We start from the raw sequence: 27683 nt of genomic DNA on the forward strand, positions 1-27683 counted from the left end.
TTAAGCATTAACATATACCACTACTTGCTGGGCTGGTGGTGGTGGTGGTGGTGGTGGTGGTGGTGGTGGTGGTGGTGGTGGTACCCCTCGTGCACGCAGCGGCGCCAGATGGACGCGGTGAAAGCGAGGCAGGGCGGGTGGACGGCTCTCAGCGCGGTGACGGGCGGCCCGGCCCGTCTGCGGAGGAGTTGGATGGAGCGCGGGCGGCGCTGACGGACAGCTGACGGCGAAAACACAGGCCACAAAAAGCGGCGCCGCGCCGCGCCACGCCACGTCGCACGCGATGCCAGCTCCAGAGCTGGAGCTGGAGAAGGCCACTTAGCCGCCCTCCACCTGGCCGGCTCCTCTCGTGTGTTTTCACCCGCTGGCACCAAGCCCTGGAAAAACAGTCTCGGGTTTCTAGTGACTGAAATAAGCACGACGGAAAAAAAATTACTCATATCAAGAAGACGTCATGCTAATGCCTAGCCTCGATGATGGTTTCAGGTCGGCGGACGGGGGAGTCGACACCTGTCATCAGGTATGCCTTATACAGTAGAAGCCTGCATATCTGTAAAACAGCAGGGGAGTTAATTGGATCATTTCACTAGGTGTTCCAAATAGTTCCAGACATTTTGTATGGGATTAACGTCTCGTATTTCAGTGGACCAGTCTAGGTTAGGGATGGCGGCTATCGCTGGAACAAACGATTTTCGTCGATTTTTCATCTCCAGTTTGAACTAACTATAACGGTTTCGAAAATAACCAATTTTGGGTTTTTTATTGCTATTATTTCCACCAATAAACGTACACATCGAGCAAAGGTTGAAAAATTCTACGACTATCAGACTTAAGCGTTATAAGTTTCAAGATAGATACACTGACGGAAAAAAATCGCAACACCAAGAACAAATTATTAGACATAATTGAGAGTTGATAGGCGTGTTTCTACAGCTGAAAGATGATGTCCAGACAAATTTCGCTCCAGTGGCATACGGGTCGGGCTAGAAGCGCCCCTATGAGGAGGCAAATCAGGATTGCTTTAAATACACACTGTAACGGTCGTGAGCGTTAGTTATCTATGAGACTGGACGTGGTGAGCTGATATTAGTCAAGAGTGCATTTGAGACGACGTGGACGGCTTTATCAATGCATCACTGAGTTTGAACGAGGTCGCGCAATGGGCCTACCAAAAGATATTCAAATGTGTGTGAAATATTATGGGACTTAACTGCTAAAATCATCAGTCCCTAAGCTTACACACTACTTAACCTAAATTACCCTAAGGACAAACACACACACCCACGCCCGAGGGTGGGCTCGAATCTCCGCCGGGATCAGCCTCACAGTCCATGACTGCAGCGCTGTAGACCGCTCGGCTAATCCCGCGCGGCAATAGGCTTACCAGGAGCTGAATCTTCCTTCTGCAGTATTGCAGAAAGACTTGCCAGCAATGTAGCCACTGTTTATGACTGGTGGCAGCGGTGGTCACAAGAATGTACACTTACTAGAAAACCGGACTCCGGACTCCGGAGAGAAGAACATCGTGTTTGACGTATGGTTCCAGCGCGTCGTACCGCATCTGCAGCAGCAATGTGAGCAGCATTTGGCACTACAGAGACACAACGAACTGTTACAAATCGGTTACTTCAAGGATAGCTCCTAGCCAGAAGTGCTGTAGTGTACATTCCACTAACAGTTGCGACTTCAGTAGTGTCAAGCGAGAGCTCAGTGGTGGGGCGCGGTGGAGGTCTGTTGTGTTTCCTGTTGAAAGCTGCTCCTGCCGCGTTGCCAGTGGTGGCCGTGCGTTAGTTAATAGGAGGCCCGTTGAGGACCTGCAACCAACCTGTCTGTATGCTAGACACACTGGACCTACACCTGCAGTTACGGACTGGGGTGCGATTTCGTGTGACAGTAGAAGCACTCACTTGGTTATACCACGCATCCTGACTGCAAATTTGTACGTCACTCTGGTGACTGGATCCGTTGTGTTGCAATTAATGAACAGCTCGCCCTTATATCGTTGTTGTAGCCCAGCATGCTCTACAGAGTATCGACCTGTTGTTGTGGCCTGCTCGATCACCAGACCCACCTCCAATCGAGATCATACGGGACATCATCGGACGAAACCTCTAGCATCATCCCCAACCAGCATTAACCGTCCCCGTATTGGCCGACCACGTGCAACAGGCATGAAACTCCATCCCACGAACTGACATCCAGCACCCGTAAAACACAATACATTTACGTTTGTATGCTTGCATTCAATATTCTGGCGTTACACCGGTTGTTAACGTACCAGCACTTGACATTTCCAAAGGCTGTTTTCCTGCTTACATTAACCTGTGACACTGCGATATTAATCACTTAAATATGTTATCTAGACAAATATATTCTTGAAATTTCATTATCCTGCATTATATATTTTTTGATGTTGCGAGTTTTTCCGTCAGTGTAGAATAAAAATGTCAAATAAAATAGGTAAATAAACAAAAACTTTGTCCGTCCATAGTTTACTGCTTTCCTCGAAAAGCACTACAGAAAATTCACCAGTATTCTCCTATTGATTTTGAATTTTTTAAATCTGTTGAAAATCACGTTCTGATCGAGAATCATACCACTATATGACATTACGAATAGTTGGTGCCAAAGGGTGAAATCTCTATTTTTCGTGTAAGTTGTCCTTTCCCAAAGGCTACACGCAGATAAAGCCATATTATGCAGACACATGCATCAGATCACCTACTTTCAATTTTTATATTAAAAACTATGAATGAAGTGATACGTCTTTAATTTACTACTGTTATCATAACATCCTTTTTCTTTTAGTTTTCCACAAAAATGACAGATAAACGATAAGCTTTTGTATAAAAATTGTAGCGTTATAATTCTTTATCTATTTCGAAAGGAAACCCCGTTTTTAGTCAAATATATATTTTTACTTTCTATTGGGATTTGAATGTAGTTGATGTTTTGAAAAAAAAAAAAACAAAATATGGTCTTTCAAAAGATCAGATGACAATTTAAATAGTAGGCAAAATACAAAACTTGCCAGGAACAGTTATATGACAATAGTTAAAATTTCAATAATGCATTTGTCCAATGGAAAATATTTACTGTCCACTCTGTTAATAAAGACCTGTTCTACAGTATAATGTGTTGGTCTGTAAGATGGCTCCTTTGGTCAAAAATGATATCATTCAAAGACGATACAAATCAATCAGAAGTCACAAAATGACCTACCAAACGCGTTTTTTTTTAAGTTTTACTTAAAACCAAAAATTTTAGCACAATCCTATGGCAAACTATCTGTTTAAAAACCCGGTTGTCAATAAAAGAGAAAACTGAGAGATCTGTTCAAAAAATACCGGAACTTCGTCCACAAAATTTTTCTGCGCTTACCTTTCACTTATTGTGCATGGTCTCCTTCGAAATACTCTCCTCCACAGTTAATACATCGCTCCAAACACCGTTTCCACTTCCGGAAGCAGTCTTGATACGCCTCTTTCTGGTTTGCGCGAAGCGCCGTCTGCGAATTTTCTTTTATCTTGTCCATCGTTGCCAATCTTCGTCTTTTCAATGGGGTTTTCAACTTTGCAAATAAATAAAAATGCCAAATCTGGATAGCACAAAAGATGACGCAGCACAGTGATTTCGTTTTTCGTACACTAGTCACGCACCAACATAGATCAATGGGCGGCTGCTTTATCATGATTCAAGGGCCAGGAATTGTCTCGCCACGTTTCAGGCCGTTTCCTTCTCACACTTTCTCTCAGGCGTCGCAACATCGCAGATTAACAGTCTGCCCCTGTGGCACGATTTCATGATGAACTATTCCTTCAGAGTCAAGGAAACTGCCGTCATGGCTTTGACATTTGACCTGACCTAACGAGCTTTTTTTGGTCTTGGAGAACCTTTCTGTGAAGACTGAACTTCGGTCTCAACATCATAACCGTAGACCCACGTCTCATCACCAGTTACGATTCTCTTAAGGAACATCTCGTTCTCATCTGCGCGATACAAAAGCTCTTCACAGATTGCGAGGCGAAGGTCTTTCTGCTCTTGACTCATGAGCCGTGGGAGAACTTGACGGCAACACGATGCGTTCTAAGATGCTGTGTCAGGATTTCATGACACGATCATACTGAAATGTTACATGCCCTCTGCAATCCCTCGAACAGTCTGTCTTCGGTTGGCACGCACAGTTTCGCTGACATTCCTGACATGAGCTTTCTAAGGATGGGGCCCCTCCACGCCGGCACCAACGTGGTGACCAACACAAAAGTTCTACTGTCACCTCCGTATGCATGTTAGTTTTGAATCAAGGCGTCACAGGATGCAGGCTGTGATGTTATCCATGCGTCTGGGTAAGACTACTCATTAACATGGTCCATCAGGAGATAGAAGTGGTCGAAAGCGATCGAAGGGTAGCGGTTGTAAGAGCAGAGGAAAAAAAAGTGCCAAGGCCAGCGCCAAGGGAAGAAAACCTCTGCGACAGTAGGACGGGAAGTAAGGGCAGTAGCGGCTTGCTATCTGCGACAGTGCATGCAAGGTGTGGTTGTGTTAGTTCGAGGTATCGTGCATCGTTACCTTTGTCGTTGTTTGAGCTTGTTGCGGCGCTTGCTGCAGTTGCTGCGTCCCTGCAACAGTTCAAGGTCGTTGTGGATTAGTGGGCGATCGGTCATAGATCGGCTCACGGACTGTGTAGGGGGGTGTGTGTGGCTGGTTTGCGTGCTGTGTACAGTACGGTTTTCCTGCGGTTGCCTGTTTTTCGGCTAGTCGCACATCTGGGTTTCCAGTAATAACTGTGTTGCAGGGGCTCGCCAGTACTGTCGTGTTAGCGTTCTATAGACCATAGATGTTCAGTTCCTAGCCAGTAATGTCTTTGGTCTGTTATGCTTCCATCTATGGTTGTGGTCGTAGTTACCCAGAGAAAGGATAAACGGGTTGCGCGAGTGTCTCGTGTTATTGTACAGTCGTGTGGAGAGTTTTTGGAATACCTGCAAGATAGTATCTAGCCGGTATTCCCGGTGAAGGTCCGCGATGCGTGTGTAGCGCGGAGCGTTGCTTATGATTTTGAGTACTTTGTTCTGTATGAGCTGCAGACGGCGCAGGCGAGTTGGCGCAGCGTATCCCCAGACAGGGGCTGCGTACGTCATCAGGGGTCTAATAAGTGTCATGTACATGGACCTAGACACCCTCCTGTTTAGTGTGCTACGCCTGTTAAGCATAGGGTAGAGTTGTTTGAGCCTCGCGTTAGCTTTGTTGGTCACGTGTTGAATGTGGTCCCCCCAGAGTAGTTTCCTGTCCAGCCAGACACCGAGGTATTTGACCTTCTCGCGGAAACGTATTGGGCGTGTGTGTAGTGTTATTGGGTTGCAGTGCTGATGTTTGCGCAGTTGCTTCGGTCTTCTAGTGAGCAGAACGGCCTCGCACTTGTCGACGTTTACTCTAACACGCCATTTCACCAGCCAAGGCTCCGCCGTTCTGAGTGCGGTCTGTAGTCGTGAGTTAATGTTAGACGGTTTCCAATCTTGCGCAAGGATGGCAGTGTCATCCGCGTAGATTGCTACCGTCGTGTTATGTGTAGCTGGGAGGTCGTTGATGTAGAGGTTAAACAGTAAGGGCCCTAGGATACTTCCTTGGGGTACTCCTGCCTGTATACCATGTCGTGTCGATTGTTTGCCCTGCACGTCAGTGTTGAAACTCCTGTCCGTGAGATATGAGTGTATGAGACGTACGAGCCCGTCGGGGAACCCTGCGTCACTGAGTTTGCGTATTAGGCCGTTGTGCCATAGACGATCGAAAGCCTTTTCGATGTCCAGCAACACCGCCCCAGTTGCCTTGCTTGTGTTGTATCCGTGTGTTATGTATTCAACGACGCGGAGGAGTTGTTGTGTTGTTGAGTGGTGATTCCTGAAACCGAATTGCTCCGGTCTCATGGTGTCGTTTGTGATGCAGTGCCTGGTGAGTCGTTTTAATATTACCTTCTCAACGATCTTGCTGAGCGCGCTCAGCAGACTGATGGGTCGGTAATTTTGTGGGAGGGAGTGGTCTTTCTCCGGCTTCCTGAACATCAGGACCTTGGCCGTCTTCCAAAAGGCGGGGAAGTGTTGGTGTTTGAGTATGGCATTCGTAATGTGTGCTAGGTAGTCTACAGCTTTTTCCGTGAACTCCTGGAGGACACGGTTTTGAATGCCATCGTGACCAGGGGCCTTCCTAGCGGTGGTATGCATGATGGCCCATTTGATTTCTGCTGTACTAGCTGGTCGGATGTTGTTGCGCGCTGGTTGGGCCAAGATGCGTGTGACCTCCTGGTCCGTAGCAAGTGTGAACGCTGGGTCTGAGGGATCCAGGTTCGGTGTGAATGACGCTGCGAGTGTGAGGGCCATCAGTTCCGCTTTTTCTTCCGCAGAATATGCTGGTCCGTCTGGCCCTTGTAACGTGGGGGGTGTACAGTTTCTCCCTGGTGAAGTGTCGGGCTAGCTGCCACACGCCAGGCCGCGTGGTGTCTAGCCCTTCGAGTTTCTGGTCCCACTGTTGTGTCTTGAATGTTTGTATTTTTTCCCGGATTATACCCTGGAGCCTGTTAATGTGCCGTTTGAAGTGCTGGCGCCTGGTACGCTGCCAGTGTCTCCTGAGGCGGTTCCTCATTGAGATTAGGCCCAGGATATCCTGGGGGAGGGCAGCACTGTGTTGTTGTGGGGTGCGGATTGGTATGGTGTCGGCTATTGCGTCCTGGACGGCGCCGGTGAGGGTTTCGACTGCCTCGTCAATTTGGGCTGTCTCGTTAATCGCGTGGGTTGGTGGGATGCGACTGTCAAGCGTTTCCTTGAACTGGGTCCAATTCGCGCGCCTGTAGTCTAACATCCTGCGTTGTTCCATGTTCTGCAGTGTTTCTTCAATGTACAGTATAACGGGATGGTGATTTGAGGGCAGATCGTTTTCAACGGCAACGTTGAGTGTCGTTGTTATGCCCTTGATGAGGGCCATGTCTAACACGTCTGGCCTGTGTCCCCTCCGGTAGGGAATGTGCGTCGGTTCGGTCGGCGCTAGTGTGATGTAGTTTCGTCCTAGTGCGTGTTCGTATAGTTTCTTGCCGTTGGAGTTTCGTATTCGTGAGTTCCAGTCCGGGTGTTTTGCGTTAAGATCTCCAGCGGCTATTACGCGCGGTGATATGTTGAGTATTGTGCTGATGTCGCGTGTTTTGATGTTTTTAGGGCTGTTGTATACTGACACCAGTGTAGTGTAGGCTCCGTTGAACATGACCCTGACGGCGGTTGCCTCTAGTTTTTCGAGTTCAGGGAGCACTATGTTTGTGTGTTCTATGTCTTTGTGTATGATGATGGCTGTTCCGCCGTGACCGGAGCCGTCCGGTCGGTCGGTACGATAGACGCAGTAGCCGGTGAAGTTTAGTTGGTTGCGTGGCTCGAGGTTAGTTTCGCTCAGCAGTGCGATAAGGATACCCTTACGCTCCATGAACGCGGCGAATTCCGCCCTTTTGTTATTGATCCCGTCTGCATTCCAGAACAGGATCTGTGTCAGTGTCTGGTTGTTTGCGATGGGGGCGGGGTGTGGTGTGTTATCCATGTATGAGTGGGAACAGTGTGGTGAACGCTGTTTGTATGGCAGCCCAGTACTGCCCGGGTTGGGCAGCCGTGAGCTGTGTGATGAGTGTGGCGACGGCCGCCCAGATCTTGTGAAGGATCTGGGTGGTCGTGTGACGGGGGAATAGTGTTTCCAATAAACCCCCTGATGTTGTGTTGGCGTTGTGTGTGTCGGCCTGTGGCTCAGTTGTGGTGTTAGCGGCCGCTGGTGCGGGTGTTGGCGTTATGGATGTTGTTGTTATGTGGAACATTTTGAGGTGCCTGTGTATTAGATGTGGTGGGGGGAGGAGTAGTGTGTGTGCTGGTGTTGCTGGCTTGCTGACTGTGTGTCTGTGTGGCATTGTTTTGTTGTCGCTGGGTATTCTGTTGCGGTGCGCGTGTGTTCCCGCTTCTGTTTCCACGTGTTCGCCTACGCCTTCTCTGGGTTTTTGGTTCTGGGGTTCCCTGTGTTAGTGTGTTTTCTTGTGTGTCATGTGTAGGTTCGCAGGTAGTGGCTACAGGGGGTGGGGTCGTGTTGTTTCTGGGGGCTGGTGTTGGTACCGGTGTGGGTGCAGTGTCGTGTGTTGGCTGAGACGATTGTGTTGCTGTCGCAGCGGTTGTGATAGGTGTGTGTGCTGGGCGCAGAGGTTCCGCGGCCTGCACTGCTCCTCCAGGGCGTGTAGCCATGGCGAACGACACACCGTTCCTGACAGGGTTTGGTGCGGGCCTTGGTCGTGTTATGACGTTGGGTGGCTTCGACTGTTGGTTTTTGCGCCTCTGCGCCTCTCTGTATACGTTGCAGCCCCTGTAGTTGGCCGCATGGGCTTGGCCACAGTTGGCGCAACGGCGTATGTTTTCGTGTATTAGTGTGCATGCGTTGGAAGCGTGTTTGCCAGCGCATCCGCGGCAACGGAGTGCCAGGCCGCAGCGGAGGCCCGAATGACCGAACCGCTGGCAGTTGTTACATTGTTGGGGGACTTGTGGCGGTTCGTAGGTTTCTACCCTTACGTCCATCCGCAGAAGGCTTTTTATCTGCAGTAGGCCGCGGGAGGCGGCCGTGTCGGCCACCTCGACCAGGTAGTGTGGTAGACGGTGGTGGGAGCGGAAGCCTGTCATCCTGGAAGCACTTTTGCAGTCGAATCCAAGGAAGTTAAGCGCCGCTTGTACTGTGTTGTTTGGGGTGTTGGGGTCCACTCCCTTTACCACGTACTGCTGTGTCCGTTCTTCGGCGGTCCTGTACGTATAGTGCTCGATTTCCTTTTCTTTGAGGCAGATAAGGAGATCCTTATATTCACTGTTAGTTGATACGTACAGTGAGGCCCTATCCCCAGAGTACTTCGTGTGTAGCGTGCAAGGTGAGTGCCTTTCCGCGAATGTTGTGTTGAGGACGCTGAGGTCCCCGTAGTTCTGGATTACGACTGGGGGAAAACCAGTCTTCTGTTGTGTGGGCGTAGCTGCGGTTGGTACTTGTGTGGTGTTGCTGACCGCAGGTCGGGTCGTGTTTGTTGTTGTATTGGTGTTCCTAACTGGAAGCGCTGGTTTTGGTGTAGGTAGCAGCGTCTTTCGGCTACCTTGCGAGTGTGGTTGCTCGCTTGTTTGCGTGGTGTTTCTTTGTTTGCGTCGTGGGCCCTCCACCTGCCAGGGCCCAGTGTAGTGTTGTTCTGTGTCCGCATCTGCGGCTGCCGGTTCCGCCGTTGGAGTCGGTTGCCGCAGTGGGACAGTGGTGCATGAGTCACCAGATGCAGGTGAATGTAATGTTATGTGCAGTGTACTTGTCCGCGTGGGGGACTCACTTGTGCCGCAGAGGTCGGTTATCAATCGACGCTGGCTCAGCAGTTCCTGCGCTTGCGCAGCGATCTGCCGGTCCTTGTCGGCCAACACCTCCTCAACGGCGGCAAGCGGGACGCTGACGTCGACGGGAACAGCCGACTCTCGCGCCTCTTTAGCTGCAGCCTTGCTGCGGGTTAGGGCGGGGGAAACACCGGCGGAATCTGCCATCGTGTGTTTCCAGGAGCTTTATTTGGTATGGGTGGGCACGACAATTATGCTTTTTCTGAAAAGAAAAGGCTAATAGTAGGTCCTACAGAAGAGGGGGAATGCCCTACGGCCTACCGTGCGCCGTTGGTGCAGTGGCGCGGCACCTAAAGGAGGTGCGGAGGAAGAGAAGTGGCCTACAGTACGCGGGGTGGTCCGACGTGAACGGGCCCCTGGCACTGATCAACCCTAACAAAGAACGAGAGAGTCTCGCTAGGTTTGTAACCGAAGTTACGGGTTACTGTGAGTCAGTGACTCTTGACGACAATAGAGCTTCTCCGCGAGCTACGCGGCTTTTCGACGAAAGGGAGCAAGCTCAACCTTCCGCCGATCCACCGAGCGCTACTGGCGCCTCGAAAGGAACTCTCTGTAGAGCAGAGCGGTCAGCGAGGCCTAAACCCCAATAGCTACCGTTGCACCGGCCATCACCGGCTGAGAGCTCCTTCCGCTACGACGGCAGGAGCGCGTCTCTCCTGACATGAGCGTCGTCGGTAGACGTCGAAGGGCGTCCTGAATTAGGATCACCTTTAAGTTCCGTCCGGCCATTTTTAAACCATGTGAACCATGCGTAACAGCAAGAACAGCTTAAGCACTCATCACCGTAGGTTTTCTGCATCATTTGGAGTCTCTCTGTACGATTTTCTTGAGTTCCATGCAGAATTTAATGCAGACGCGTTGCCCCTCTAACTCTCCCATCTCAAAATTCGCAAACAGTACGACACAACGTTCTACTCAGTAAAGCATTGAACAATAACTAACAGACACACAACAGTGAAACTTCCGGCAGTTACACATTAAATACAGGCATGTGCGGGGATGCCAACGGCATTTCACTCCACCACTGGCGCGAAATTACGAATGTTCCGCAATATTTTGAACATACGTTAGACACGCTATAACCGAGACCAAAAAAATACTGAAAAATACCGGTTGTTCAGAACTAAAATACCGGTATGGTTTTAACTGGTCGTTTTCCACTCCCTAGTCGAGGGGCAGAGGTTGCCTGAGTGTTCGTCGAACTAGGGGTGTATGAATGCAATCCTGTCAAAAAGGCTGTCGTCATCGTCGAAGATGTGCGCGTGCACAGCATACTCATCATTGAAACTTCCTGGTAGATTAAAACTGCGTACCGGACCGGGACTCGAACTCGGGACCTTTGCCCTTCGCGGGCAAGTGCTCTACTTGTGACTTCGAGTCTCGGTTCAGCACACAGTATTAATCTGCCAGGAAGTTTCATACCAGCGCACACTCCGCTGTAGAGTGAAAATTTCATTCTAGAAACATCCCCCAGCCTGTGGCTAAGCCATGTCTCCGCAATATCCTTTCCTCGAGGAGTGTTAGTTCTGCAAGGTTCGCAGGAGAGCTTCTGTAAAGTTTGGAAGGTAGGAGATGAGGTACTGGCGGAATTAAAGCTGCGAGGATTGGGCGTGAGTCGTGCTTGGGTAGCTCAGTTGCCCGCGAAAGGAAAAGGTCCCGAGTTCTAGTCTCGGTGCGGCACACAGTTTTAATCCGCCAGAAGGTTTCATTTCAGCGCACACTCCGCTGTAGAGTGAAAATTTCATAGTATACTCATCTATGCACCGTGAATTGTGCTTCATGACGCAGTTCAAATCCCGCCTCGGAAGCCAGTTGGCGCCAGCGCTGGTGGTGCGTTTCCTCCACAGTAGAGCGCACACGAAACTAGAAATAGCTTTCTATGATACTGTAAATGAGTGTGTGAAGGTGAAGGCCTATGGATTGCAGCTGGTTTTTCGATACAGAAATTTAAGCAGCAACTGTCTCAAACAAATCTTGACAAAGTCTGGGTGACTGATTTGCAAGATCAGTTTAAACTCTATATAAGTGCAGTTCGATCTCCATATTCATTATGTATACAGGTCTGTGAGAATTTGTTATGTTTCCGGAGAAAGTTGCAATCTGTTTTGTGCCTGTGTTTTGGGTGCCACGGATTGGCAGAAGTCAGATGTTTGTTCATGGCGGGAACGGAGCAAGGTTCAGTTCCACCTGTCTGGTTTGACCAATGATGCTATATTACGCGTAAAAGCGGTTGTTTATCTTAGTTACTTAGGCAACCACGGATGGCATTTAATAATAAGCCTATTACATCCTACAAGACGGCGACCACAGGACACACTCTTACGATCGGAAACAAACCCAATAAACACGCGAAATGCATCAGTCTGCTCATAAGATCAAATCAATGGGACAACCGCGCTAATGAAGGGATTGTGGGTGGGGATGCACTTAGAAGAAAGGGTTATGATGGTAAGCTCATTCGAAAGCAACCAAGGCATCGAAAAATAGGACATGAATTCATCCGCAGTGATTAGCACACTGGACTCGCATTCGGGAGGACGACGGTTCAATCCCGTCTCCAGCCATCCTGATTTAGGTTTTCCGTGATTTCCCTAAATCGCTTCAGGCAAATGCCGGGATGGTTCCTTTGAAAGGGCACGGCCGATTTCCTTCCCAATCCTTCCCTGACCCGAGCATGAGCTCCATCTCTAATGACCTCGTTATCGACGGGACGTTAAACACTAACCACCACCACCAAGAATTCATCTGGAATATGCAGAAAGAAAGTAAATCGAAAATAAAAGATTGAATGGAAAAATTCTCTTGACCTACACAACTGAAAGGAAGACAGCCTCGCCAGACAATCCTCTCTCAGAAACAGTAAAGAAACGAAAAATTTACGAACACGAATTTTTCTAGATTAAACCAAACACAAAAGCACAAAAATTGAAAAATCGGAATCGAATTTTTCTCTTAACCTATAGCTCAAACGCAGTCGGCGATACCAGAAACCACAGACTGAACCATGAGAAGCAATATCGTACTTTCGTCATGTCTATATGATTGAAGCTCATGTACTGGTATCGAAAGCACAGCCCTACAAGTGACAGTAACAGTTCACGAAACTGAAAACCATCAATGAAAATAAATTTCCCTTACAGAAACAAAATAGAAAATTAAAAGAAATAAAAAAAAAGAAATCGAACATTTCGCTTCACCTATGTCTCAAACGAAGACAGCGATACCAGACACTGTCCTATCAAAACACGATACTCGAGAAACGTCACACACGAATTTAACTGGGATTAACCGGACGTAGAAATACATGAATCGCACAACTAGAATAGAATTTTTCACTTGGATGATAGTTCAAAGGAATATAGTGATATGGGAAGCCGCAAATGGGACCACAAGAAGCAATATCACGGTTTTTGTCTGGTGTATATGACTGAAAAACAAGCATCGATACCAAGAATATATCCCTCGAAATGACGGGAACAAAACATTAAATTGAAAACCATAAATTGATTTTTTTTTAGAGGAAACAAGCAAACGTAAACATTAACCACAAGAGTACTTCACCGCTTACTTCAGAATACACCGAGCATTCACGATTTCACTCAACACAACGCAACACATTAACGTCACAAGTCGAAGCCAAGAAGTGGAACCGCAGCTTACGCTCGACGTATGTAACCCAAACGAAGACAGAGATTCCAGATGCTAGACACAGCCACACAAAAGAACCACATAATCAAAAAATGACACATACGCATTCCTCTAGAGTAAACGTAACAAAGAAATGCACACAACTGAAATCGAACACGAGCATTCAATATAACAAACCAATAAACTGCAAACGAAAACTAACAGCTCAAAAACCAAAAATAAATAAAGAATCAATAACTAAGAAACTCCGCCAGATCTGGCCTTGGTAGGCCAACCGTATCGACCGACCGCCGTGTCATCCTCATACGATAGGAATCACTCGATGCTTCTCCGTCAAGTAGCTCCTCCATTGGCCTCACAATGACTGAGTGCACGCCGCTTGGCAACAGCTTTCGGCAGACTCAGACGGTCACCCATCCAAGTGATAGCCAACCCCGAAAGTACTTAACTTCGGTGATCTGACAGTAAACGGTTTTATCACTGTGGTAAGGCCGCTTTGCAATAACTACTAAGAACTAGATCCAGTCCAGCTGAAACATTACCACAAACCAGATCACACATACAAACATCTACTATAAGAGTGAGCCACCACTAACGGCAACACGAGCGCTAAAAGCACTGAATTTCAAATACGTCACACCTCCTCGACGTCACATTCGAAGAAACATCCAAATATTTGTAATAACGAAGATTATAAATGAGATCATTACTCATTTCACTCGCAACCATTTGAGCTATGCACTTAGGTTCCTGACTAACCTATCCCTCAACAAACGTACCACATTAAAAAACAGCCACTCGGTACAATTTAAATTATGCTCTCAGATTGTTGCCTATTCCCGAGGTTAGGAAATAGTACCAAATAGTAAAAGAAAAAGGCCAAATATTCATCAAAACAAGAGTAAAAATATAATCCCTACTAGTTTCTCTAAGAACAGTTTAAGCTGTGTTTTCAGGTTCCATCCTAACCGTATCCTCGTTAATCAAAACATTTTTGGAATAAGTACCATAATGTATGAATGCAGAGTCTCGCGGCGGTAACATTGAATAAAATGTTCTCGGGTTTCCAACCGCGTCAATTGGTTAAAACTACACGAGCTTTCGGCCAAGCGCTCCTTGGCCATTGTGCGGTAGCGTTCTCGCTTCCCACGCCCGGGTTCCCGGGTTCGATTCCCGGCTGGGTCAGGGATTTTCTCCGCCTCGTGACGACTGGGTGTTCTGTGACGTCCTTAGGTTAGTTAGGTTTAAGTAGTTCTAAGTTCTAGGGGACTGATGACCATAGATGTTTCGTCCCATAGTGCTCAGAGCCATTTGAACCTTGGCCATTGTCAAGTGTTATGACTGCCAGTGGGCTGTTGGTCCGCCCTTATATACGCTAGCTGCCGGCTGTGACGTCAGTGGTGCCCGTGACATTGCCATATATGGGCATGTTTTGAGTCGGCGTTCGATGTGCCCTCTTCAACCGCGCGGTCGCTGGATCCCACGCAGCGCTGAGCTGTAAGCCACCGTCTCTATTCAGGGTGTTTGTGGTAATTTTTATTTTAATAGCTACCTGTATTAAACTGTCCCAGAAGCCGTTAGTGCGAGCCACGACAGCGGTATCGTCAAATTTTATGTGGTGACCGTTTTCTAACGCATGCTCAGCTAACACAGATTTCTCTGGATAGCGTAGGTGATAATACCTCTCATGTTCTTTCCTGCGTTGTTCCACAGTGCGCACTGTTTGTCCGATGTACTTCTGGCCACACTCACAAGGTAATTCGTAAAGTCCAGGTGTTCTGAGACCTACAGCGTCTTTAACTGGTCTCAGTAATTGACGGATTTTCGTTGGAGGCCTAAAGATCGATTTGATCTTGTGTCTTTTCAACAGGCGGCTTATCTTGCCCGAAACAGAGCCACAGAATGGCAGCAAAGCAAGTTTCTTTTCCTGCTCTTCGTCGCTGGTCTTATTCTGATATTTCTGAGAAATCACTTCCTTCACTTGATGGGTGTTTTAGCCGTTATTCCTGAAAACCTTGCGTAGGTGGCTCAGTTCGTGGGGCAGGTTGTCGTCGTCTGATATTACTCTTGCACGATGCACCAATGTTTGCAATACTGTGCGCTTCTGTGCTGGATGATGATGGCTGGTGGCGTGCAGGTAAAGGTCTGTGTGGGTGGGTTTTCTGTAGACGCTGTGGCCAAGGCACCCATTTCGTTTACGGTGGACAAGGACGTCGAGGAAGTGCAATGCATTATCTTTTTCCACCTCCATGGTGAACTGGATATTACTGTTGATGCCATTGAGGTGTTCCAAAAACTCGTCTAATTTCTCGCGTCCATGTGGCCAAATGACGAACGTGTCGTCAACGTATCGAAAGAAACACTTAGGCTTCAATGGCGCAGTATCTATGGCAACATCCTAAAAATTCTCAATGAAGAGGTTTGCAACAGCTGGAGCCAACGGGCTACCCATTGCTACGCCGTCTGTCTGATCGTAATACTGGCCGTTGTACACGAAGTAGGATGACGTAAGAGTTGGCCCCAGGTTTCACTCTCTCCCTTCTCTCATCATCTCCAACACAGCTACTACTACTACTACTACTACTACTCTCTCTCTCTCTCTCTCTCTCTCTCTCTCTCTCTCTCTCTCTCTCACACACACACACACACACACACATCCCTATCACAGTCACCTATACTTGACAGTTACTTACATATACAGCTTATACTTCGTGATGGAAAGGTGCCTGCGGGCGCTAAGGATAGGGATATCGTTTCCTGTAGGCTGATATACCTGCATTTTGGGGTCTCGCAGCCATTCATGCCATACAACTTTATTAATGTAATAGAAATATGTTCGGTATATTAATTGCTATGTAAATATAAGTGCTATCTCTCTCAGAAGCGAGTTTGTTCGATTGGCGTTTCCTACAAGAGAGCTTGCGCTACTTGCGATAAGATATGTTGCGCTTTCTTATTCCAAAAAGAGTATTTCACATTCTCTAAAAATTCTACTGCCAATTAGAGACAGTGAACAAGTAATACGAGGGTGAATCAAATGAAAACCTTAAATTTAAATCGAAATTTCACGCCGTTATCTTGTAAGTTGGTAAGCGTGCTACAAACAGCGTGCAGAATGGCTTGTAAGTGGCAGCATAGTGCAGATACACACATACTGTCGCAGTATCAGTATAAAGATGGCCGCCCCACTTGCGATTTGCACCAGGGAAGAACAGCGTCCTGTTATTCGGTTCTTGCGTAGTGAAGGTGTGAAAGCTATTGAAATTCATCGACGAATGAAGGTTCAGTACGGTAATGCATCTTTCTCACAGCACCAAGTCTACGAATGGAGTAGAACGCAAATGGTGTGACTTCAGTGGAAGATGCTCCTCATACATGTCAGGCACAACGAGTTGTGACTCCACAGAACATTATAGCAGTTGACGCCATAATGAAGGAAAACCGCCGATTGACACTGAATGACATTGCAGCATGTTTACAGATTAGTCATGGGTCAGCACACCACATTGTGCATGATGTGCTCCAGTTTCACAAGTCTACAAGATGGGTGCCACGGCAAACCGGAAGCGAAGAGACCGAGCAAGGAATGGCGACATTCCTCATCGCCAAAACCAAAGAAGTTTCGAACAGAATCATCAGCAGGGAAGGTTATGCTGACTCTCTTTTGGGACGAAAAAGGCGTCATTTTGGAGCATTACATGCCTAGAGGGACCACTGTCACCAGAGCATCACACACAGATCTCCTAAAAAATCATCTGCGGCCTGCAGTCAAATCAAAGCGATGTGGATTGCTGTCAGCAGGTGTCCTTTTGCAACATGACAATGCAAGGCCCCACACTGCCCGCACAACAGTTGCAACAATCACAGACCTGCATTTTGAGTGTCTTCCTCATCCACCATACTCACCAGACCTTGCCCCAAGTGATTTCCATGTTTGGACCACTCAAAGACGCAATGGGAGGAAAGATGTTCCGTTCTGATGAAGAGGTAGGCCACGTGGTGCATGAGTGGTTGCGCAGAATACCGAAATAATTTTTTTCTAAAGGAATTCATTCCCTTTGCAACCGCTGGAGGACTTGCATTGAACTTGGGGGAGATTATGTTGAAAAGTGATGCAGCTTTGTACCACTTCTGCTCAATAAATAATATTTTAAAAAAATATTTAAGGTTTTCATTTGACTCACCCTCGTAATACCTAGGATTTTACAAAAATGAGAATGATGAAATAATTTAAATCCTTTATGGAAGAGTATTGTAAATTTTTATCGCACTATTTGTAATGGAATTTTTATAAGCTGATGGCTTTACTGACTGGACACGGAACTTCTGTTTCTGTCTAACATGTTCATTGATATTGAAGTTTTTATTTATGTAGAATACAGAGAGAACAACATGACTACTTGTGACCGCTTGTTGACGTTAGTCAGCCGGTCAGGCAGCAGTAGCCGGCCGAGACACAAGCAGCAACAGGGAAGTAACTGATTTTGTGACTTTTACGAGTTCCTAATCACGCACGAATTTTATAATCCCACCTGTGTGCTTTAATAGTTTAGTTCCTTGAGTTTCTGCATGTTTATTTCATATCTAATAGCCACAGTTCTCACGTTTTCATTTGCGTCGGAAAGTAAACCGATTTTGTGACATATTACAAGTTCCAAATCAGGGGCGAATTATTTAGTTTCACCTAAGTACTTCGGTAGTTAGGTTTTCCAATCTCTGCGTATTAATCTCATTTATTAGACACAGTTCCTGCGTTTTCGTCAGGGTCTACGGTAGAATCGCGCAGCACGCCCTGTTAGTCTGTTTATCTGCACGGTTTAGTTTTCCACGGTATTTAGTATGGACAGGGACTGCGACTGTTGTGTGCGGATGCGAGCCGAGTTGGTCGCACTTCGCTCTCAGCTTCAGGCTGTGATGGCTTCGGTGACACAGATTGAGGCTGCTGTGGATGGGCACCTCAGTTGTGGGCCGGCCGTGGGGATCCAAAGGACGTCCAGCACGTCCGAGTCCTCAGATCGGTCCTCACTGGTGGCCAGTCCAGTTACTGCTCGCACTGAGGCTGACTCCTCACTTGTGGTCGAGTGGGAGGTCGTCCCGGGGCGTAGCAGGCGAAAGACTTCCCAGGCGGCCGCAAGTAAGGCCTTCCCGGTTTGTCTGACAAACAGGTTCCATGTGCTGTCTGTGGCTGACACTGTCGCTGAGCCAGGTGCTGTCGCCTGTCCTGTTGCAGAGGAAATCTCTCAGCCTTCAAGATCCGAACAATCACAGAGGGTGGGATTATTGATAGTTGGGAGCTCCAATGTTATGGGGCTCCTTAAGGACATGGCTGCCAAGAAGGGAAAGAAAACCAATGCGCACTCCGTGTGCAAACCCGGTGGAGTCATTCCAGATGAGGAACGGGTCCTCCCGGTTTCCATGAGGAGCATAGGGTGCAGCCAAGTGCAGGTGGTTGCTCACGTCAGTACCAATGGCGTCTGTCACTTTGGATCGGAAGAGATTCCCTCTGGTTTCGAGCGGCTAACGGAGGTGGTTAAGGCTGCCGGTCGTGCTTGCAAGAAGACAGCAGAGCTGACCATTTGCAGCATAGTCGACAGGACCGATTGCGGACCTCTGGTACAGAGCCGAGTGGAGGGCTCAGACGGTTCTGCGACCGCGTACGCTGCAGATTCCTCGACTTGCGCAAAGGGAGGTTGGGTTTCGGGTTCCGCTGAATAGGTCATGTGTCCACTATACGCAGGAAGTGGCTACACGGTTAGCAGGGGCTGTGTGGCGTGGACTGGGCTGCTTTTTAGGTTAGAGGGTCTCTGAAAAACACAAGAAAGGCTTCAGTCACAAAGGGTGCAGGCCGAACACAGGAAGAACGTAGATACAGGAACCATCGATATAACGGTTGCTAATTGTCGTAACTGTGTTGGGAAAGTACCAGAGCTCCAAGCGCTAATAGAAAGAACTGATGCTCAAATCGTTATAGGCACTGAAAGCTGGCTAAAGCCGGAGACAAGTTCAGCCGAAATTTTTGCGAAGAACCCAACGGCGTTCCGAAAGGAGAGGCTAAACACGGTCATTGTTGGCAACCGGAATAAAGTAATAATATGATCCTTTTGCCGACCTCCCAATTCAGATGATACAGTTGCTGAAAGGTTCAAACACGTACCAGACTCATACCATTATAGTTGTTGGTGACTTTAATTTACCCTCGATATGGTGGCGAAAATACACGTTTAATTCCGGAGGTACACATAAAACATCATCCGAAATTGTGCTAAACGCATTATCTGAAAGTTATTTCGAGCAGTTAGTTGATGAGCCCCCGCGAATAGTAAACGTTTGTGAAAACACACTTGACCTCTTAGCAACAAATAAGCCTGAGTTAATAACGAGCATCAAAACGGATACAGGGATTAGTGAACACAGGGTTGTCGTAGATAAATTGAATATTGTAACCCCCAATACCTCCAAAAATAAACGAAAAATATAATTATTCAAAAAAGCTGATAAAAATTCACTTGACGCCTTCCTGAGAGACAATTCCGACTCCTTCCAAATTAATAATATAAGTGTAGACAAGATGTGGCTTGAATTCAGAGAAATAGCATCGGCAGCAATTGAGAGATTTATACCAAATAAATTAACAAACAACGGAGCTGATCCTCCTTGGTACACAAAACGGATTAGAACACTGTCGCAGAAACAACGAAACAAGCATGCCAAATTTAAACAGATGCAAAATCCCTAAGATTGCGATCTTTTACAAATGCTCGAAATTTCGTGCGGACTTCAATGCGAGATGCTGATAACAGTTCCCACGACGGAACTATGTCTCGAAACCTGGCAGAAAACCTAAAAAGATCCTGGTCGTATGTGAAGTATGTTAGCGACAAGAAACAATCAATGTCTTCTCTGCACGATAACCATGGAGATACTATCAAAGATAGTGCTGCCAAAGCAGAGTTACTAAACACAGCCTTCCGAAATGCCTTCACAAAAGAAGACGAAGTAAATATTCCAGACTTCGAATCAAGAACAGCTGCCAGCATGAGTAACGTAGAAGTAAATATTCTCGGAGTAGTGAAGCAACTTAAATCAGTTAATAAACGAAAGTCTTCTGGTCCAGACTGTATACCAGTTAGGTTCCTTTCAGAGTATGCTGATACATTAGCTCCATACTTAACAATCATATATAACCGTTCGTTCGACGAAAGATCCGTACCCAAAGAATGGAAAGTTGCACAGGCCACACCAATATTCAAGAAAGGTAGTAGGAGAAATCCACTTAATTACAGTCCCATTCGGATCTTCTGGCGGGGACTACTCAAGAGGACGTCGTTACCAGGAGAAAGAAAACTGGCGTTCTACGGATCGGAGCGTGGTATATCAGTTCCCTTAATCGGGCAGGAAGGTTAGAAAATTTAAAAAGGGAAATGGATAGGTTAAAGTTAGATATAGTGGGAATTAGTGAAGTTTGATGGCAGGTGGAACAAGACTTTTGGTCAGGTGAATACAAGGTTATAAATACAAAATCGAATAGCGTTAATGCAGGAGTAGGTTTAATAATGAATAATAAAATAGGAGTGCGGGTAAGCTACTACAAACAGCATAGTGAACGCATTATTGTGGCCAAGATAGACACGAAGCCCACGTCTACTAAAGTAGTACAAGTTCATGTGCCAACTAGCTCTACAGATGACAAAGAAATTAATGAAATGTATGATGAGATAAAAGAAATTATTCAGGTAATGAAGGGAGACGAAAATTTAATAGTCATGGGTGACTGGAATTCGAGAGTAGGAAAAGGGAGAGAAGGAAACATAGTAGGTGAATATGGATTGGGGGTAAGAAATGAAAGAGGAAGCCGCCTAGTAGAATTTTGCACATAGCATAACATAATCATAGCTAAACTTGGTTTAAGAATCGTGAAAGAAAGTTGTCTACATGGAAGAAGCCTGCAGACACTGGAAGGTTTCAGATAGATTATATAATGGTAAGACAGAGATTTAGGAACCAGGTTTTAAATTGTGAGACATTTCCAGCGGCAGATGTGGACTCTGACCACAATTAGTTGGTTATGAACTGTAGATTAAAACTGAAGAAACTGCAAAAAAGTGGGAATTTAAGGAGATGGGACCTGGATAAACTGACTAAACCAGAGGTTGTACAGAGTTTTAGGGAGAGCGTAAGGGAAAAATTGACAGGAATGGGGGAAAGAAATACAGTAGAAGAAGAATGGGTAGCTTTGAGAGATGAAATAGTGTAGGTAGCAGGGGATCAAGTAGGTAAAAAGATGAGGGCTAGTGGAAATCCTTGGATAACAGAAGAAATATTGAATTTAATTGACGAAAGGAGAAAATATAAAAATGTAGTGAATGAAGCAAGCAAAAAGGAATACAAACGTATCAAAAAAGAGATCGACAGGAAGTGCAAAATGGCTAAGCAGGGATGGCTAGAGGACAAACTGGTAGAAGCCAACCTCGGGGAAGATCAGTTTGGATTCCGTAGAAATACTGGAACGCGTGAGGCAATACTGACCCTGCGACTTATCTTAGAAGCCAGATTAAGAAAAAGCAAACCTACGTTTATAGCATTTGTAATCTTAGAGAAAGCTTTTGACAATGTTGACTGGAATACTCTCTTTCAAATTCCGAACGTGGCGTGGGTAAAATACAGGGTGCGAAAGGCTATTTACAATTTGTACAGAAACCAGATGGCAATTATAAGAGTCGAGGGGCACGAAAGGGAAGCAGTGGTTGGGAAGGGAGTGAGACAGGGTTTTAGCCTCTCCTCAATGTTAGTCAATCTGTATACTGAGCAAGCAGTAAAGAAAACAAAAGAAAAATTCGGAGTAGGTATTAAAATCCATGGAGAGGAAATAAAAACTTTGAGGTTCGCCAATGACATTGTAATTCTGTCAGAGACAGCAAAGGACTTGGAAGAGCAGTTGAACGGAATGGAGCCGGCTGGGATGGCCGAGCGGTTCTAGGCGCTACAGTCTGGAACCGCGAGATAGGTCCGGTCGCAGGTTCGAATCCTGCCTCGGGCATGGATGTGTGTGATGTCCTTAGGTTAGTTAGGTTTAAGTAGTTCTAAGTTCTAGGGGACTGATGACCTCAGAAGTTAAGTCCCATAGTGCTCAGAGCCATTTGAACCATTTTTGAACGGAATGGACAGTGTCTTGAAAGGAGGGTATAAGATGAACATCAACAAAAGCAAAACGAGGATAATGGAATGTAGTCGAATTAAATCGGGTGATGCTGAGGGAATTAGGTTAGGAAATGACACACTTAAAGTAGTAAAGGGATTTTGCTATTTGGGGAGCAAAATAATTGATGATGGTCGAAGTAGAGAAGATATAAAATGTAGACTGGCAATAGCAAGGAAAGCGTTTCTGAAGAAGAGGTTCAAATGGCTCTGAGCACTATGGGACTTAACATCTATGGTCATCAGTCCCCTAGAACTTAGAACTACTTAAACGTGACTAACCTAAGGACATCACACAACACTCAGTCATCACGAGGCAGAGAAAATACCTGACCCGCCGGGAATCGAACCCGGGAACCCGGGCGTGGGAAGCGAGAACGCTACCGCACGACCACGAGCTGCGGACTCTGAAGAAGAGTAATTTGTTAACATCGAGTATTGATTTAAGTTTCAGGAAGTCGTTTCTGAAAGTATTTGTATGGACTGTAGACATGTATGGAAGTGAAACATGGACGATAAATAGTTTAGACAAGAAGAAGAGAATAGAAGCTTTCGAAATGTGGTGCTACAGAAGAATGCTGAAGATTAGATGGGTAGATCACATAACTAATGAGGAGGTATTGAATAGAATTGGGGAGAAGAGGAGTTTGTGGCACAACTTGACTAGAGGAAGGGATCGGTTTGTAGGACATGTTCTGAGGCATCAAGGGATCACCCGTTTAGTATTGGAGGGCAGCGTGGAGGATAAAAATCGTAGAGGGAGACCTAGAGATGAATACACTAAGCAGATTCAGAAGGATGTAGGCTGCAGTAGGTACTGGGAGATGAAGCAGCTTGCACAGGACGGAGTAGCATGGAGAGCTGCATCAAACCAGTCTCTGGACTGAAGAACACAACACCAACAACCGCCTTTCTGACAACTAGACGACACTTGGACCAGCTAATCGCTAGGATGCAACGGCAACTTGCTGTAATGGAACGCTGGGCGCTGCAAAATAAGATAACGATCAACCAGACGAAGACGGCCGCCGTTATGTTCACACGGAGGAAACCAGTTCTGAACGACAGGCTGCAAATAGCTGATCAATTTATCCCATGGTCGCCGGGAGTGAAGTACCTTGGTGTCTACCTTGACAAAAAATTACTCTTTACGCAGCATATTCACAACAAGAAGACGGCAGCCCAGAAGATGGCCAAGTCATTGACTCCGTTCCTGAAGAGTAAGGATCTCAGCCCTAAGACTAAACTCCAATTGTATAAGGCAACGGTGGAACTCACAATATTACATGGCTCCACATCTTGGGGAACAACGTGCGTCTCCAACTACAACAAACTCCAAACACTGCAAAACATTTTCTATCGATGGATCACAGGAGCTCCATGGTGGACAAGAAACGTCGACATCCGCACCGTACTCCACGAGACCACTATACAAGAGAAGGTCCATGACAATGCTCTAAGCGTTTTTGACAAAATCGATGCCCTTACGGACGAAGTTCGACAATTAGAATCGGTAGGAACGGTAAACCCTGCAAGAAGGCACGAGTATCGTGTACCGAAGTCAATAACGTTTCACCCCCGCATAGGCAATCTGTCATAACACGAGGAAGCAGTCACACATAACAGCGTAGACACATTTCACCCTCCACAGAAGATAGACATCACCAAAGACAGCAGACTAAAGGACCCATTGAGTGCCCAAGCCTAACTGAATGTGTAATAAATAAAGTGTTTTCCTTTTATCCTTACATCCCATCCTAGAAGAATAAGTCATCAAGGACCGTCTCTTCAGGCCACACTACACACAGACAAAAAAAAAGCAGCTCTGCACTACGAGTGCCCGCCAACACCTCTCCTTCCCTTGCCAGCCAAATACTGGCATGAAAAATTCGCCCACCACTAGGATTCGAATCGGCTTACCTTCGAGTCGAGCGTTACCGCACAGGCGTGTGTTAGTGACCTCGGCTACAGAGTCGCTCAAAGCGTGATTGTATAGGAAAAGGTGTTATGGTCCTGGTCTTGACAGGTTAAATAAATCGATAACCAAATAAGTCCCAAGAATTTGAGGCCGCTAGCAGCAAGAGCGCCACTTCCATTCTGCAAAATCTGTCTATTGTTCCTAATTGAAAGAAAGTCCCAGTAGGAGTTCAATAGCTTCTTTAATGTTCTTTCGAAAACCAAAAATCTGTTCGTCACAGGTTATAATTACAAATTAACTTCTCCTCTTCTGCAGTTCCAGACAAAATACGATTCTGCGGATTTGGGTGCATCTAAGTCCCTGGAGCCGGAACTCCGCACTGAAATTATCAAGACTCAAAGAAACCTGTTTTACAAAACAGAAGCCTACTTCTCGGTGTTGTGCTGTCGTGACCGACGGCACGCAGTCGACACTTGAATCGACCAGCTCTCGTCAACGGGCGCTGTCCGCAGTGATTTGTTCTCCTTTATTGTCATTTCAGTTCTCCAGAACGAAGGTGTGCTGGCAACGCATAAAACCATCCTTCAGCCAAAGGTGGCAAAACTATGATTAAAGATGATAGAAATATATAAAATATGAGAATAACAGATGATTTTGAAAAAAAGAAATACATAGGTGGACGATTTTGAAGATTTTTACATAAAAACAGGCGACAATAAACGAGAATTTTGTAACGTACACACATATGCAAAAGAGTAATGGTTTTTAAAACTCGTTGTCGATTTTACACTGAGTCGCCAAAGAAACTGGTATAGGCATGCATATTCAAATACAGAGATACGTCAACAGGCAGAATACGGCGCTGCGGTCGGCAACGCCTTTATAAGACAACAAGCGTCTGGCGCAGTTGTTATATCGGTTACTGCTGCTACAACGGCGGGTTATCAGGATTTAAGTGAGTTTAAACGTGTTGTTGCAGTCGGCGCACGGGCGATGGGTCACAGCATCTCCGAGGTAGCGAAGGAGTGGGGATTTTCCCGTACGACCATTTCACGAGTGTACCGTGAATATCAGGAATCCAATAAAACATAAAATCTGCGACATTGCTGCTACCGAAAAAAAAAATGGTTCCAATGGCTCTGAGCGCTATGGGACTTAACTGCTGAGGCCATCAGTCCCCTAGAACATAGAACTACTTAAACCTAACTAACCTAAGGACATCACACACATCCATGCCCAAGGCAGGATTCGAACCTGCGACAGTAGCGGTCGTGCGGTTCCAGACTGTAGCTCCTAGAACCGCTCGGCCACCTCGGCCGGCGCTACCGGAAAAAGATCCTGCAAGAATGGAACCAACGACGACTGAAGAGAATCGTTCAACGTGACAGAAATGCAACCCTTCTGCAAATTGCTGCAGATTTCAATGCTAGGCCATCAACAAGTGTCAGCGTGCGAACCATTCAACGAAACATCATCCATTGGGATACTCTTGATGACTCAACGACATGAAGCTTTACGCCTCGCCTGGACCCGTCAACACCGATTGTTGATGGCTGGAAACATGTTGCCAGGTCGGATGAGTCTCGTTTCAAATTGTATCGAGCGGATGGACGTGGACGGGTATGGAGACAACCGCATGAATCCGTGGACCCTGCATTTTAGCAGGGAACTGTCAAAGCCGATGGAGGCTCTGTAATAGTGTGGGCGTGTGCAATTCGAGTGATACGACTCTGACAGGTGACACGTACCTAAGCACCCTGTCTGTTCACCTGCATCCACTCATGCCCGTTGTGCATTCCGACGGACTTCTGCAATTCCAGCAGGACCATGTGACACTCCACATGTCCAGAATTGATAGAGAGTGGCTCCAGGAACACTCTTATGAGTTTAAACACTTCCGGTGGCCTGGCAAAACTCTCCAGACTTGAACATTATTGAGCCTATCTGAGTTGCCTTGCGACGTGCTGTTCAGAAGAGATTTCCACCCCTTCTCAGTCTTACGGATTTATGGAGAGTCCTGCAGGATTCATAGTGTCATCTCCCTCCAGCATTAATTCAGATATTTGTCGTGTCCATGCCACGTCGTGCTGCGGCACATCTTCGTGCTCGTGGGGGCCATACACGATATTGGCGGCCGCGGTGGCCGAGCGGTTCTAGGCGCTTCAGTTCGGAAGCGCGCTACTGCTACGGTTGCAGGTTCGAATCCTGCCTCGGGCATGGATGTGTGTCATATCCTTAGGTTACTTAGGTTTAAGTAATTCTAAGTTCTAGGGGACTGATGACCTCAGATGTTGAGTCCCATAGTGCTCAGAGCCTGCACGATATTAGACACGTGTACGCGTTTCTTTGGCTCTTCATTGTATACTACAGTTAAATTACAGTCACTGATGAATGTGAATGATGCCATGGTGCCGCAGTGATCCACGGGTTTCGTTCAACAGCTGTTTCTCCGGAAGAGACGTGCTGCACCCTAGTAACTCGTGACCGGATGTAGGCGTGCTCCTGCGACGCGACTGGCGACCTCTTGCTGTTCGGTGGCGAGGTACCTGATGGTACGTAGCTCTCGGTGTACCTCATGGCTGCCTGTGAACGTACGCGGAAATCCTTCGTGGCTCCTACGGACCGCGTCAGCGTTGCTTCCCGTGACTTGCGCGCCATAGCCGGGTGGTGCATGTGGAAAAAAAAAATGGCTCTGAGCACTATGGGACTCGACTGCTGTGGTCATAAGTCCCCTAGAACTTAGAACTATTTAAACCTAACTAACCTAAGGACATCACACACATCCATGCCCGAGGCAGGATTCGAACCTGCGACCGAAGCGGTCGTGCGGTTCCGGACTGTAGCACCTTTAACCGCTCGGCCACTCCGGCCGGCGGTGCACGTGGACACCGCAGCACATTACTTTACCGGGATTTTTAGGTTTCGCAGTTTGCCGGACACCACAGCGCTCCACCATCACAGGTTTTTTTCACCTGCTGTAAGGAGTCTCGAAGACAGAAGCATCCGGCATCGGAACTGGCCGCTAGCTCCCGGACGCCGGTGCGGCTGGGACACATTAGCGCAGGCGCGGAAACGGCGGTCCGCACCTCGAGAGCGCCATTAATCGCGCCGCATTCTTACCGGCGCAAGACACGTGTTCGCGGCTGGAGAAATGCCCGGTACCGCGCGGCGCACTCTGTCTTGCGCCGGAATACCTGGCCGCTGCCCGCGGACGTGTCGAGCCCGAGACTCGGGCGATTAATCTGGCCGAGTGCCGCGGAGAACGATGAGCGATTCACACGTGACGCAGCCGGATCCGGCGCGGACAACCGGCAGACCGTTGAGGCACTCACTGTTCGTGTCCGAGATTTAGCGGGGCCTGTACGGCCGGCGAAGGCGATACCGCGGCCGCCTAGGAGGGGGGCGTAAGTGATGAGGAACGCGCCAGAGAATGCGGGCCTGGGAACTAGGCCCGCGCCGCTTTTACCTTTGTCAATATAATCGCGCATACTTCTGCGCCGACCCAT

General features: G+C 47.2%; 1 protein-coding gene across 1 annotated transcript; it reads right to left on the reverse strand.

Annotated features, from left to right (window-relative positions):
• Window positions 1–27683, reverse strand: LOC126484818 (uncharacterized). The gene is made up of 2 exons (XM_050108415.1): window positions 27298–27683; window positions 1–304 (listed from the first exon to the last, which is right to left on the reverse strand). Exons 1-2 carry the CDS (start codon window positions 27681–27683, stop codon window positions 1–3), a joined length of 690 nt encoding a protein of 229 aa, XP_049964372.1.

Source organism: Schistocerca serialis, chromosome 6 (genome assembly GCF_023864345.2).
Source record: "Schistocerca serialis cubense isolate TAMUIC-IGC-003099 chromosome 6, iqSchSeri2.2, whole genome shotgun sequence".
Classification (NCBI taxonomy): domain Eukaryota; kingdom Metazoa; phylum Arthropoda; class Insecta; order Orthoptera; family Acrididae; genus Schistocerca; species Schistocerca serialis.